Here is a 14,989-nt window from a genome sequence, read left to right as displayed (position 1 = left end):
TCTGTGTTGTGTTTTCATATGACTCAGGGACCTTTTTTTTTTTTAATGAAAGGCAGTCAAGAAATGACAACTGCCATGACTTTTGTTTGTTCCGCTGAATACCAGCTACTTAAAAGAACGTGTGTGTATTTTTAAGAGCATAATATATTTTGGTTGTCCCAACCTCAAAGACGAAGGAGGGATTATAAATTCTCCTGAGGAGCAACCATCATTGCACTGAAATGCTCCCTCTTTTCTGAGGGAGACTATATTAAATATATACTGGTGCCCAGTGCTTTTTAATTTTTTTTTAAGGATACTCTCATTTTCTTACTCATATTGAAACACTGCCCCTCAATGAGGCCAAACTTAAGAGTCACAAAATGTTTAGGGGTATGCGTCCCCTCAGGAAAAAAAAGCACTGCTAGTGCCTATTATTGATTCGTATTGTTTCTACGTGGGTAATATTCAGGGAGGAAAAGTCGGCAGCCGACTTGGATTTTGGGCGCGGGAGCCTCAGCAGGGCCTGCGCTTTCTCGTCAGGGCTGTCCTGACGCGGCCTCCTCCCGCCTGGGCCGGCCTGCATCAGGTAGTTGTGGCAAGAGGAAGAAGAAGAAGAAGGGGGCGCCATCGCCCATGGGGCGGCGCCAGGCTGAGGCAGTGGGCGGTCGGTCGGGCGGTCGGAGCGCGGCGCCTGCGCGCCTTCTTCCACAGCGGGGCAAGCGGGAGCTCCTCGGGGCAGCGTCGCGGAAGGGAGAGCGCGGAGTTGTGTGTGTGAGGCGGCTTGGCCGGCTGCTTTGCCCGGCGTGGCGCGGGCGGCATGGCGGAGGCGGCGTTGCCAAGCTCAGGTAAGGAATGGCTAGAGCGGGCGGGAGGGAGGCCGAATCCGCCGCCGGGCCTGGGTGGTGGTGGTGGGGGGAATGAAGAAATGCGAGCCTCGTGTGTGACAGGACCCGACTTGGGAGGCCGGAGGGGTGGGGAAAGGGGGGCGAAGGCGCCGCCTGAGGGGAACTCCTCGCCTCCACCCGGGTTAACCCCTCCGCCGGGCACAAGGCCTCGGGCGGGAAAGGTCGGGAGGGCGAGTTTTCGCCTTGCTTCCGTGAGTGCAACCGGGGAGGAGCGGCGGCGTGTGTGCGGGCCGGGTGGGGGGGGTGGGGGTTATCCAGGCGGCAGTAGCATCGGTTGCATAAACGCGCTGCTCTTGCTACTTGTACGCCGGGCTCTCCGAGCAGCTTGGAGGGGAGGGCGCACCATCCGTGATTCCCAAGCGCAAGCCTGGAAGAAGTCTGCAATATTGCATGGTGGTGGTGGTGACGGTCCTCATTCCTCAGCTTTCGCCGCCGCCGCCGCCGCCGCCGCTGCTGCTGCAGTGCATCTCGCATCAACAGATGTCGTGACGCTCATGCAAAAAGCGCGGAAAGGAACATGCACACAGCTGCAGGAGACCCTCGGTGCAGGAGGGAGCAGAGAAACGCCGGAGCTCGGGAAAGGGCTCCGTTGAAATGCCCCATGCGGGGGAGAGATCATCCCGAAATACCATGAAGCCGAAAATATTGTCCGTGGTTGCAATGCAGTACTGAGACGTTGATTGCCAGTATGTTCTGCGGGATGCAGATTGGGGCGGGGGGCAGCGGCAGAATATAATTTTAGCAGAAGTGTTTGTTTGTTTTTGTGCAAGGGCTGTTGCGAGAGTCGTTTTTCTCTCTCCCCCTTCTCCCCTCCCCCCGCCGTCCACTTTTGCAGTTGACCTTTACGGTAAGGTTATTTGAAATAAGCATCTTATAGAACGCAATTTGTTTGCAAAATGTTATTTCCTGAGTAGGGTACGGAGATGAGCTGCTGATTATTTTTTTTATTGTTGAAGCAAATAAGTTCTTATCTGTAATAGCAACAGCAAGATGTGCTTTGAGACTCTTGGTTGCTGCACAACAAGCAGTATAGGTCTTGCACACCAAAGGATATTTGCTTATAAAATGTAGCTGATAAATTATTATCATTATTATTATTTATTGAATTATATACTGCTCTGTACCTGGGGGCCTCAGGGCAATTCATATAAAATACTCTGACAATATATAGAATGTCATAATGGTATACTGCATGAGAAAAGCACATATACCTCAGTGCTTGTAGTTATTTGGCTTTGGCTTAATACTGCAATCAATCAGTTAATTGTGATAAATGTAGTACTGTGGTCTTAATCTTTTTACCAAAGAAACAAAATGTAGTTTGGAGTAAAAAAAAACATGGCAGTGTGTCCTTCATTGTTTCCCAGAAATTTCTCCCCCAAAACCTGAAATGTACCCAAAAGAGGCTACAGTATTTGGCCAGTTAGTTCATTCTGGGTTTTGCTGAACAGCCAAATGCTTTTTTCCAATATATATTCCTTTTTCCTAGGTGTGTTAAATCCAGATGCAACTGACTTCATTCCAAGAGACAGGCAAACTTTCAGTCTGAACTGGAACAGTCAATCCAGATTGGAATCAAATCGGGACAGAAATGCTATACCACCTTCTGCTCACCCTAGACACAGTAAATATGAAAATTCTCCTGTAGATCAGCATACTTTTTATAGTCTAGAGAGTCAGCATAGAAGCCAACCAGATTCTTCCTTGTTCAACAGTATGGGTAAAACAAAGGGCCGCAACTTACAGAGTCAGCGATGGCTGAGATCAAGGAATGATAGAACACATGGCAAAAATCAGGCAAGGCAGACAAATGCAGGGAATTCAGAAGATCCTCAATGTTTAGATAGCAGATTGATTCCAGGACGAAGGATGAATCCAAGACAATACAGTGATTTTTCTTCAGACAGTGAAAAGGAGGCTGCTACTGCAGATAACAGAGGAGCAAAGCCAAAGAAGACGTATTTGATGCATTCACGTGGAAGAGGATTGAAGGAAAAGGAGAAACATCCTCCTGAAAGGGATAAAAGATTAGTTTCTAAATGGAAGGACAAGCCCTTTGAAAATATACCAGCAATAGATCTTACACAGTCGGACTCTTCTGACGCATCACTTGGAAAAGCAGTATCTGATGGCTTTTCTGACAATAGCATTGCACGGAGAAAGTACCCCTTTGCAAACAGATATTTTAGGGAGCCTATGTGGAATAAAGAGACTGGCAAAAGGCAAGATACATCTAGGAGCAAACATGTAAAACATGTTAAGAATGCGTCCCTTCCGCATCCTCCCAAAGAACGCACCAGTGAGAAGAGAGAATCTGTGCTGCGTGAAAGGGGTTCAAACTTAGTGAGTGTGGCACAGGCACAGCCAGTACAGGAATCAGGTACACGTGATGGGAGAAAACCTGTCCTTCAAGATGGATATAAAAGTAGGCGCTGGAAAAAGCAAAATGATGCACCAAAGAGCAAGGAAACTCATACAGGTAAATTTCTCCATTCTTAATCCATTTGAGGACCTGAAAGCCCAGTTGTGTGCTTTCCTTTAGCTTTTACAAAAGTGGTTTTCCTTGGTGCTCTGCTTTGTTATTCAAAATGCTAGAAGTTGGCCGTATGGATGAGTGCTCTGGATGTATATGTAGGAAACATCTGAGAAAAAATAAGTTAAGGTACATGCTTTATGATTGCAGTGTTGGAACAGGGCAAAAAAATGAATGGAATGACAGAAAGATGGGTGGATATAGTGTCTACAATGGGAACTTTTCAGCAGCAGGTGAAGGCCTTCTGTTTCTGGCCTTTGAAACTTTGTTGTTGTTTGAACTTTTCAGAGACAGGAACCTTGTGGATCTCCAGATGTTGGATTCCAATTCCTATTAGCCCCAGCCATCATGGCCATCGGTAAAATGGGAGTTGGTAGTCTAGGAAAATCTGGAGAGCCAAAACATCCTTATCCCTAAACTGTTTCCCCTTGGTTGGATAACGTTAGAGTTTGTTTTGAACTTACGCTGCTTCATATGGTTTTATGCTTATTTTACGCATAATTGTGTGCTGGTGCAGCTGCTGAGTCAGTTGCTTACAGTACTTGTTATTTATTTGCAGTTGATTGTATATCTTCCTAGGTTTTCAATTGTGAACTTGATTAATTGTGTGGTATATAATTGCACCAGGCAAGCTTTTAATTTCCTGGGTGTGATATCTGAATAGTAATCCTAATTGATCTCCAAATGGTATGTTGGTGATTTTGAGGAACACTATGGAAGTTTCCCTGGAACCACCTCAGGAGTTCCTCAGAGGAAAAAGACCAACAATGGCTGATTTCACAGTCCTGGCAGTAAGCGCCATTGCATTTAGTAGTGCTTACCTCTCAGTAGACATGGTTAGGATTGTGCTGTGAGAAGCTTTACTGAAACGTAGCTTGCTCATCATAACAATTATTTGTGCACTATCAAATGTTTTGGTGCACATGTGGGAAAGTGGTGAGGCTAGAATTTGCCTCAGATTATCTGCAGCAGTACAGTGGTACCTCGGGTTAAGTACTTAATTTGTTGCGGAAGTCCGTTCTTAACCTGAAACTGTTCTTAACCTGAAGCACCACTTTAGCTAATGGGGCCCAAGGTACTATTCTGGGTTAGCGGAACCTGTAACCTGAAGCACATGTAACCCGAGGTATCACTGTAGTTGAGTCAGTGTGTGAAGTGTTTCTTAAAGACAGAACACTTGTAACCACTAAGGTTATAAATGACATGCTCTGTTTGTAACAAACAAATAATGTCCTGAAGTTCAACATCATGTTGCTTGGAAAGGTGTGCCAGTAGTACTGTAATGTCAGCAGCGCTTGCTGTGCAAAGTCTCTCATCTTTGTAGTACTGCTGAGCAGACTGGTGTTTTGGAATTGCCTGCTGTTTCATGGCAATTACAGCCACTCTGCATTTGCAAAGTCGTAGCTACAGAGAATCAGGACACCTGCTGCACTGATGAGATAGCGTTGCTATTTAGATGAAAAGATATTCAGTGCTTGAGGGAGCATCACCTTGCCTATTAGCAATATGGCACTTTTTGCTTCTCGTAATGTAACTCGGTGATCAGGGTTGGAGAGGAGCATCTACAGTCAGCGTGTATATCTGAACTCTACCACCACGAAATATTTGTTCATTTTGCTGCTCTTTGCCTGTAGCGTATAAAATTTATTCCTTGGAGACCTGTCAGCAACTGTCATGGACTGGTTGGACGCAGAGGAATGGTGGGAGGAACCAGCTGGGGAAGAAGGGAAGAAGGCTCAGAGCACGGGGATTGGTGGTGGGATGACAATGAGTGGTCCAAGGGAGAAGACAGGAGAGGAGCTGTTGGATACCTTTGTTCATCAAATGGCTGGAGTGGCTAGTGAAGGTGTTTGATGTTAAATACAGGAATACAGGTATGGGCCTTGGGTAGGGTGGGGAGATGGTTATGCAAGATAAGATTAGAAAATAAAGGAATATGTCCTGAAAGCAGAAATACCATTCACAAATTGGCAACTGAAGGCAAAAGCATTGTTATGCCGCTGTACATTTGTTTAGTATGCCGCAGGACTTATTTGTTGTTGGAATAATGTTTGTATATGTCCTAAAATATCTTCCTTAGGGTCTCTGATAGAGCAGCTTACCTCAGAAAAATATGAATGTATGGTATGTTGTGATGTGATCCGTGTGGTGGCCCCAGTGTGGAGCTGTCAGAATTGCTATCATGTGTTCCACTTGAGCTGCATTAAGAAGTGGGCAAGATCACCAGCAGCACAGACTGAAGGTCAGTATTTCCTCCAACTTGCTAAATGTATTGATAAGACCCCCTGTGCTTAACTGCTTTTAGATAGTTGTACATAATCTTGTGTGACAGCCTCAATTAACTTTATGTAAAACAAGTTTATTGAAGTACTGTCTTATATGAGACTTTTTTCAAGAAATGGTTTTTCCTATATTTTATTACTTCAGGTGATCAAATACATCCTGAAATTGATTGAGAATTATAAAGCCTCCCTCATTTTTTTTGCAGATGGTAATAGTGGCTGGCGGTGCCCTGCTTGTCAAAATGTTTCATCCCAAGTTCCTAATATTTACACCTGTTTCTGTGGTAAGTGTCTTTCAGAGTCAGAATTCATGGATTATTGAATGTTTTTGAAAATGTCATCATTTTGATATAAGTTCATTTTGATTGCATTTTTCCAGCTTGGCATAATGAACCTTCCAGTGCATTTGTAACTCAATATGGCTATTGTTTTCATTTTGTTTATCAACAGTAAACATAATCTATTATACTCCACTTACTTCCCATCCCACGTTATTCAGAAGCCCCTCTTCTCTGAAGAGGCTTTTCAGAAGGCAGGTAGTTGCACAAAAGAGAAGGGCACTTCCTTAAGTTAACTAATATTTTTAATGTTAGGGTTGTTTGTTTACTGTTTTCACCTAAAAAACTAGAATGGGTGGAATTTACACTAGGGGATTTGCCCAATGTATTACATGCATTGAGAAAAGCAATACTGAAGAGTAGCATATAAATTTAATATACAGTATATATTTGAACATTTTAAATATATACATACATAAATATACACACACCCCCACATACTTACACAAGCACACATTTCATTTGCTTGTCTTCATAAAGATCTTTAAGAAATACCATTTGCAGCTTGTGGTATGGATGCTACCATCTTGTCTGCTGCTGAACAGTTTTTCTGTCACTATGGAAACATTCAGCTCCATCTTTTAAAGCATAGACTGAATCACATATGTTTAAAATTATAATAGGATGTGAATGATTATGGCTGTAAATGATTGTTTCCAGTTCTTTTAATAGCTGGCAGGTGTGTTGAATGAACCTGTAGTGGGGAGAGGGGTGAGGGGATGAAGTTGTAGGGCTAAACTTGAAAGGAGCATGGAAACCTTAATTGTATTTGTAGGTACATGAAATGAAGTTCTGTGCATACTTCTTGAATTGATATAATACACATTATGTACAAACACACATATATACATAGACAAAGAATGGATTAGAGACAGAAGAGAAGGGTGATGTGTGCTGGAAGAATTTCGTCATATTGTCCTCATGTAAGTTTAAAAACCTGTTGTAAAATGTAAAAGAGGATTGAATTAAAAAAAACTTCATTAAGAGGAATCACAAAAATGAAATCTTTTAACGCTCTAATATAGTTCTGTCTTTGATTGATTGATTTTAAAAATGAACATTCTCTGTTTTGGTTTTTTTCCCTATAGGTAGGGTAAAAAATCCTGAATGGAATCGAAATGAAATTCCACATAGCTGTGGAGAACTCTGTAGAAAGAAAAGATCAGCTCAAGACTGTCCACATTTATGTAATATGTAAGTATTTTTTCAAAATGCCCAGCGCATTAGATTATATGCCTTAACTCTTGAAAGATAAGCAGGGCTTTTTGCTTTCGTTCTGTAAAAGCATGTGGTGGGTAGAACAGTCCTAACCCTTGATCCACTGCACTGAAGGAAACTAGGATGCAGCTGACTGTCCAGCTGCCACTGTGAAGGTCTTTGCTGCACTGGCCAAAATGGTGGGCAGAAGCTATCACTGGTGGCATCCCCACTAATGGTAGCTAGTATCATCTCCCCAAAATGGAGCTTCAGGGTCAGCGGATAGGGAGAACACAGAGCTTGACTGGCAAAGAATCTGCTGGGTGCTAAGCTGGTCCAGCTACTGCTAATGGGCCCAACCTGGGCCTCTTGGCTATACCAGCCCAGAGCTTGTGCCGTGAAAAAGAACATCTTTACTGGCCTCCCCGTTTGTCTGCCTAGCCAGTGACAACGGCAGCATTTTAGACACAGCAGTGGTTCTGCTGAGATTGTAAGCAGGGTTTGCTGAGATGGTGCAAACGTTGATGGTGGGGTTCACTTAGTTGCATGTTAGAGATAAGCAGCTGTAGGGTCATAGATTTCCTTCCCATCCAGCTGCTTCCTTTTAGGGTGTGAAATCCTTTTGCCCTTTCATCATGGGTGAGTGTTAAATGAAAATTGACATTAACTAGAATATCAAATGATTGTGCTCTAAAATAAATAACTGCTCCTGATATTCTAAACACAGCTGGGGACTTGTTCCTCATCATTATATCTTAACTAGGCTTCTGTGTTGTGTTAGGCATGGTAGTATTGTGTCCAGCACTGTAATTATTAAATAACGTTCACTGTAGTAAAGTTCTGATGATGCCTTAACTTCAGCGTGCAAGGATAACTGCTGACCTTCGTGAATCAGATTGAAATGAAAATGTTACAAAACTTAAATTCTGTTGAATGCTTCCATTTTTCAGACTCTGCCATCCAGGACCTTGCCCATCATGTCCTGCTTTTATGACCAAAAAATGTGAATGTGGACGCACAAGGTGAGATCATACTTAGACTTTATTGCAAAATGCTTAAAATTTATTTGCCGCCTGTCACAGAATAATAATTTAGTATTATTATTTTTTGTAATGTCTCTGAAGAATCTAACAAATTTAAAATAATACAGTATTTATTTAAAATAATATTTTTAAATGGTCCATATTATTAGGAAATTGGCTGGCTACCGTTTTAATGGCATGTATCTCCTAGTATACATGCTCCTTCCATGTGTAGATGCCTGTGTAATTGGATTGTCTACTGCAGTGCCCTCCTCTGGCTGGTGGCCAGTGTTTTTAATGGCAATCATTCTTTTTACCAACATTTGAAAATATGGAAGGGTGCTGTTAGGGAAGAAAAACAAAATTACTTGAGAAGGAAGGCCTGACATAGATACTAATATTATATGAAGCTTCAGTGGGATATTGCAATAAGCAAATCTTTCTGTACATGATCTCTCTATGTACAGTGACAAGCTCTTACAGGCTGTGCAGCAAAACGCATCAGAAATAGATGCCACCCTCTCTGCTGTGATTGCCTAGCAATTGCCTGCTGTCTTTATGATGTACACCACAAATAACTCTTCCTATTGTGACTAATCGTGTCCCTGCTGTGTGAGATTCCTGTCAAGTAAGAATTTTCAGACAATTCATAGATAATTTTGATACATCTGAAATAAATGGAACGTGATTTATGGGCTGGCCCTCGAGTTTTCTTTGTTCATTGCTGCTGCTAATGTAAAAATGAAGTTGCCAATGTTTGGTGCTATTGTTCTTAAGGTGTTTTTTTCTCAGGTTGTCCCACGAATTAAAACTAAGAAAAATAGTAAAAGGTAAATACAGTAAGGCCCACTAAGCTCAGGTTTTCAGTTTTGTGTTGCTTCTGTGTGTATCATAGTATGCTATATAATCACTTTGTGTATGATTACAATTCTGAGTTGTAGATTAGTTTGTCCTGTTGAAATTGCATTATACCCTCACCCCCCATTTCCTTTTTCGTCTTAATTTCCCTTCACTTTGAAAATAGTCTTATCTGGATAGACTCTTGTTTGGTTATATGGAAAAGGGCATGCACAATGGTACTGGAATTATAAATCAGCATGGATACTGAGAGCAGCCTTAAAGGAAAAAAAGCTAAACTAAAACAATGTCAGGTCAATTTCCCCCTGCAGCATCAGAAACAGGGTGTTTGGGGTGGGGATGAGAGAACCACCAGTACTTTATGTAGGGCTCTCCTGGCTGGAGGAGACAGCCCTGCCAAAATGCTCTGACCTTTGAGATGAGTTCTCTGCATTGCCACTATCTCCCCAGGTACACAGAAACCAAATACTGCAAAATGAGGTCAGGGCCAGATGTATAGCTATTTCAGAATGCTCCAGCTAGCAGACCTGCCTTGGACTGATGGGAATCGCAGCCCCAATCACTGAGAGACAGGGATGCCTACCCTGCCTCTTGAGCTAGTGGTAAAGTCTGTTGAGGAGACATTTTGCTCATGAGCAAGAAGACACTTTCAGTGTAATTGCCAGTGTTGCTTTCTCATCACAGTAAACCATGGCTGATTCCTCCAGTGCAGCCAGTATGTGAGTAATTGTAAATTAGCTGCAAATTGGCATATGAAAAAAAAAAATGGTTTGACGTTGGCTTGGAAAACATGGTTTAAATTTTAACATGTGTACTGGGCAAAACACTCCAATTTTTCTACTTGCAAACTGAAATCTCATTGGTATATTCCTATAGCACCCTCTGGGGGGCAGGCTTAGAGTAAGCTAAAACATAGTTTCCATTACAGCCTGGTTCACACAACATGCTAAGCCAAACTTGGGCTAAATGTGAATGTGTTAGGGGCTTGAAGAGGAGCTCAAAGCTACTTTGACCCCAAATCTCTGGCAGTGTTGGCTGGGACTGATGGGCACTGGAGTTCAATGACATCTGGAGGGCAACATATTCCCCATTTGGAGTTAAATAAATAACTTCTAAGCTAGATAACTCGTCTGTTTTACCATTCTAAGAGGTTTTCTTATTGTCCACCCCAACCACCATGATTTGTATGGATTTCATGTACATATGAATTTCTAATTCTTTTGTGTCAGGTTTGCAAACTACCTTCTCAGATTGAGCTGACTCCCTTTGTTATGGGTACAAAAGAATTAACAGAAATGCTACATTATCTCCTTTTGTTTGCTTAAAAGCCATTTGAACTACTTCACAGATGACAAATAGAACCAAATGGAAATGGTCCCCCCCCCCAAGTATTTTCTCTTAGATAGCATATGCCCAATTGTGTGAGCAGATGAACGCTTCTTTAGACACACAGAACTCAGACTAATTGTATCAAATTTGCATTTGAGAAAGGGTGCATGGGCATTTTATTTGAGACAAAATAGCTGCCACTTTAAAGTTACATTTTGGTGTAACCTGCTGTGTGCTGCTACAACTGTATAATTGCAAAGAATAGTTTTGCATTTTCAAATGGTGCGAAAGTATATGCTTTAAGACATGCTGGTACTGCGGGTGCTGGAAGCATTTTTCCTGTTTAAATAAAGATCTCTGTGGTTTTCACTATTATGGAATTATTCTCCCTTTAATTTAGCAAAACCCTCAATGGAGCATATATTAAAGCCTAAAGGGACTTGCCTGTTAATATTAACAGCTCCTTTACTAAATATATGTAGTCACATTCAGAGGGAATGTGGGTGATAGCCTAAACTATAAACACAGTATTCTAATCTTGCCAGCTGCAACTGAAGACTGACTGAGTTTTCTTCTACAGCCATTCAGTTCGCTGTGGACATTCTACTGCAATTCAGTGTACTAATATATGTGGGAATGTTTTGAATTGTGGTACACATAGCTGTGCCCAGATATGCCATTCAGGAAAATGCCAGCCGTGTGAATTGACTGTAAAACAAGGTGAGTGGGGTGTGTGTGAGAACAACAACAAAAATTGTGGAAAATTAAATTTCTAATAAAATAGTACTAAAACTTCCAGGAGTTGTTGATTATGTAGGACCAACATACTTCAGAATTATGTTAGGCTTTCCTGAATCTTTTCATGAATTGACATGACGAAATAGAAGAGCTACTGAAGCACAGTAACAAAATGATGTAGCAGCAACAGGGCTGGAGACACCATTGTTCCATCAGGAAAATGGAACATAGCTAGGGAATTGGGAGTATTATCAGAAGAATAGTGCTCTCCCTCTCCCATTCCTGTTTTTCCCATTGCTGTTTTTCTTCTTCTTTTAAGGCTACAGTATTTGTACACAGGGACGCGGGTGGTGCTGTGGGTTAAACCACAGAGCCTAGGACTTGCCGATCAGAAGGTCGGCGGGTTGAATCCCCGCGACGGGGTGATCTCCCGTTGCTTGGTCCCAGCTCCTGCCAACCTAGCAGTTCGAAAGCACGTCAAAGTGCAAGTAGATAAATAGGTACCGCTCCGGCGGGAAGGTAAACAGCGTTTCCATGCGCTGCTCTGGTTCGCCAGAAGCGGCTTAGTCATGCTGGCCACATGACCCGGAAGCTGTCTGCAGACAAACGCCGGCTCCCTCGGCCTATAGAGTGAGATGAGCGCACAACCCCAGAGTCGGCCACGACGACTGGACCTAATGGGCAGTGGCACCTTTACCTTTACCTATTTGTACACACTCCTAGTGGTTCAACCTAGTAACTTAAAATCACAATCTTACATGAGAAGGATGAAACAATCCAATATTGCACTGTGCAGTTTCTTACGGTTCCAATTGGGGATGGCGTTTTAATTGTGCTAATTTCTGGTGTGGCTGCAGAAACTGGTAACTTGTAACTGCTGCCCCCCACGTTGCTTTGCTGCATTAGCAGCACTGAAGTGACCTCCCCAGGGCACAAGCCTGGGCAAGTGTGTATGGAAGTCCTGGGCTGCCAGACGACAAGAACCCCCCTCTCAGCCTTGCTGATGTTCACCAAAGGAAAGCAGAGCAGTACGTTTGGCACCAGCTTGGCTGTAAGAGTTGTGAGATAGGCGTACAAGGTGCCATCCAACCATGTTAGGGACTCCACTCTGGATTGGCGTAGGATTTACTCCTTCTTTTGTGGGGTGGGTTAATCCAATTGATCTGCTTAATCTTTATTTTGGCTCATGTGTTGTCCTTTAACTTTATGATAACCCTTTCTGTTTCTCTTTCTCCCCAAATGCTTTTTTTCTGGACAGTGTGTTACTGTGGGAGCACCTCTCGTGAAGTGTTATGTGGGACAAGTGAGGATCATTTCTCTTGTCTGAGAACTTGCGGCAAGTAAGTTCTGCTTAGAACCCGAGCTCAATTTTGTCAACGTTTGTGGATTAACATAGCCTTACATGGCATAAATTATATTTCTTTAATTTCAGAAAACTGTCCTGTGGAATGCACAACTGTGCACAAGTATGCCATCCCCAGTCTTGCCAGCCTTGTCCACGGCTGCCACAAATAGTGCACTGTTGCCCTTGTGGGCAAACGCCCCTTAATAAATTATTAGAGCTGGGGTGCACAGAACGTAAACTCTGCACAGATCCCATCCCATCGTGCGGAAGAACATGTGGAAAACCTCTGCCTTGTAGTAGCTTTGGTAATTAGAATGTTGCTTGCTTGTGTATGTAACATTTGTGTTGAATTTTATTGCCGCTTCCAGAACGATTAAAAAAAAAATGAAATAAAAGTGCATTTCTATGGCGGCAGTTCAAGTTGATAGAAAAAGCCTATATAGAAAAGAAACTATCTTTGGGGAGTAAGATGGAAAAGAGGTTGTAAGCTGCTCTGTGTTTTACCAAATGGTTGCACTTTTGCGCAGCCTCTCACCTCCAGCCACTAGGATAAAAAGGATCTAAATGCTGTAAGAAAGGCAGTTTTTCCAAGCTGGTGAATCCTGCACAAGAGCAAATGAACGGAGCACCATACCTTTGTAATGTATAGACCTAGTGTGACGTAATGAATAGAACACCAGACTTGGGCTAGGAACGCCTGTTTTCAAATACTTGCATGACTGAGCTTGGGTCAGCCATTATTTGTCAGTCTAACCTATCTCACAGGACCTAGTGAATGATATATTTACAATAAAGTTAAAAGTTCAAAATTTGTTGCAAAAGCCGTATCATGGACAACTAGTGTTATTGTTTACTGTAAGGAATGGAATCTGTGATTGCTTATTCTGCTCAGGGAATACATAGCTACTCTGGGTGGTATCCAAATTAGCATTACCATGCCCCATCAATGCAATAATATCTGGTTGTGCCACAATACTTTCCCCCCACCCTCCTCCTCCAGCAGGCCTCTAAATCTGTTCTGTGGATTTGCCCAACCCTCTGGAGCAGATTTGGTAAGGGTATAGGGTGAGGAGGGGGAATCCCATTTGCTGACAGGACACGTTAGTTAAATACGACCCAGCGTATTAAAGTTTCAGTTGACCATATTCTCTTAATTATGCATAGATGCTGTTCATACATGCGAAAACCTCTGCCATGAAGGAGAATGTGGACCATGTTCTCGCACATCAAAGATTTCCTGCAGATGTGCCTTAAAAACAAAGGTAATTCCTAAAAATAATAAAGAATGAATATTGAAAGTAAAACAGTCTTGTGGCACTTGAAAGACTAAAGCATATGATATCTACTTTTTATGTTTGCATGGTTATCTTCTAATCTGAGCTTGCAAAACTGTGTTTCCGTTTCTGTCCCATGTGGTGTGTTTTTTCCTATATTTGTGCCGCAATTATTGAAGGTCCATTTATTTTTGGCAGTGTTAACCAAAGTATTCAAATATTTTTAAAATAGATGTGCTATAATGCTTACCCATGGGCCAATTGGCTTCCCTCCCCTCTTGTTTTGGAAATGTGATGGTGTAAGAATCCCCAAGTAGTATTGATGAGGTGAATTGGGCTTGAACAAAGAATTCCAGATCTCTCGATTCCTGCAGCTTACCCTAATACCATAAGCTTTTCAGTATTTAATATCTTGATACTTGATGTGGAGAAAGAGGAGAGAGAGAACTTTTCCCCCCTTCTCTTGTAACACTGGAACCCAGTGTCATCCAGTAAAGCTGACCAGTAAGAGGTTGTTGTTGTTTAGTCTGGGGCTGCCCCCCAGAATGCATGCCAGCCCTGCCCCCACCTGTCTGCCCCCGGTGCCAGAGCATGAAGCTCCGCCACTGTTAGTTGTGTCCGACTCTTCATCACTCCATGGACCAGAGCACACCAGGCACTCCTGTCTTCCACTGCCACCCGCAGTTTGGTCAAACTCATGTTAGTAGCTTCGTGAACACTGTCCAACCATCTCGTCCTCTGTCGTCCCCTTCTCCTTGTGCCCTCCATCTTTCCCAACATCAGGGTCTTTTCCAGGGAGTCTTCTCTTCTCATGAGGTGGCCAAAGTATTGGAGCCTCAGCTTCAGGATCTGCCCTTCCAGTGAGCACTAGATCATACTCTCCAGTGAGAGATTATGGATGGACAAAAGGAAGTGTTTCTCACACTGCCTAGCTAAACAATGGAATTTGCTTCCATAGGACATGATGATGCCACCAGTTTAAGATAATTTTAAAAGTGGATCATTCAAAGTGAATTAAAAGTGGATCGTTCAAATTTGTGGAGGATAAGGCTATCAGTGACTCTGGTCATAATGGCTATATACTACTTCCAGGATCAGAGAGGCCAGGCCTCTGAACACCAGCTGCTGGGAGCACAAGTAGGGAGAGTGTTGTTGCATTCCTGTCCTGTCTGTGAGTTTCTCATAG

The 14,989-nt window shown here is 42.8% G+C and overlaps 1 protein-coding gene across 3 annotated transcripts in view; it reads left to right on the top strand.

Annotated features, from left to right (window-relative positions):
* The first annotated feature begins 390 nt into the window (after positions 1–390).
* Positions 391–14,989, top strand: part of NFX1 (nuclear transcription factor, X-box binding 1) — a 35,042-nt gene continuing 20,443 nt past the window's right edge. The window contains exons 1-10 of one of the 3 annotated variants that reach the window (XR_014170736.1): positions 391–827; positions 2,377–3,366; positions 5,501–5,662; positions 5,909–5,986; positions 7,129–7,234; positions 8,188–8,259; positions 11,027–11,166; positions 12,443–12,524; positions 12,617–12,834; positions 13,694–13,791. Coding sequence is in view for 2 of the 3 variants with exons in the window: in XM_081920027.1 (XP_081776153.1) it covers positions 800–827; positions 2,377–3,366; positions 5,501–5,662; positions 5,909–5,986; positions 7,129–7,234; positions 8,188–8,259; positions 11,027–11,166; positions 12,443–12,524; positions 12,617–12,834; positions 13,694–13,791 (1,974 nt within the window). In the remaining variant the exon portion in view is untranslated. The remainder of the gene's footprint in view (positions 828–2,376; positions 3,367–5,500; positions 5,663–5,908; positions 5,987–7,128; positions 7,235–8,187; positions 8,260–11,026; positions 11,167–12,442; positions 12,525–12,616; positions 12,835–13,693; positions 13,792–14,989) is intronic. The other 2 variants (XM_081920027.1, XM_081920026.1) reach the window with 2 other exon arrangements.

Source organism: Podarcis melisellensis (assembly GCF_964234715.1).
Source record: "Podarcis melisellensis genome assembly, chromosome: 7".
NCBI lineage: Eukaryota > Metazoa > Chordata > Lepidosauria > Squamata > Lacertidae > Podarcis > Podarcis melisellensis.
This window is presented reverse-complemented; position numbering and strand designations above follow the sequence as displayed.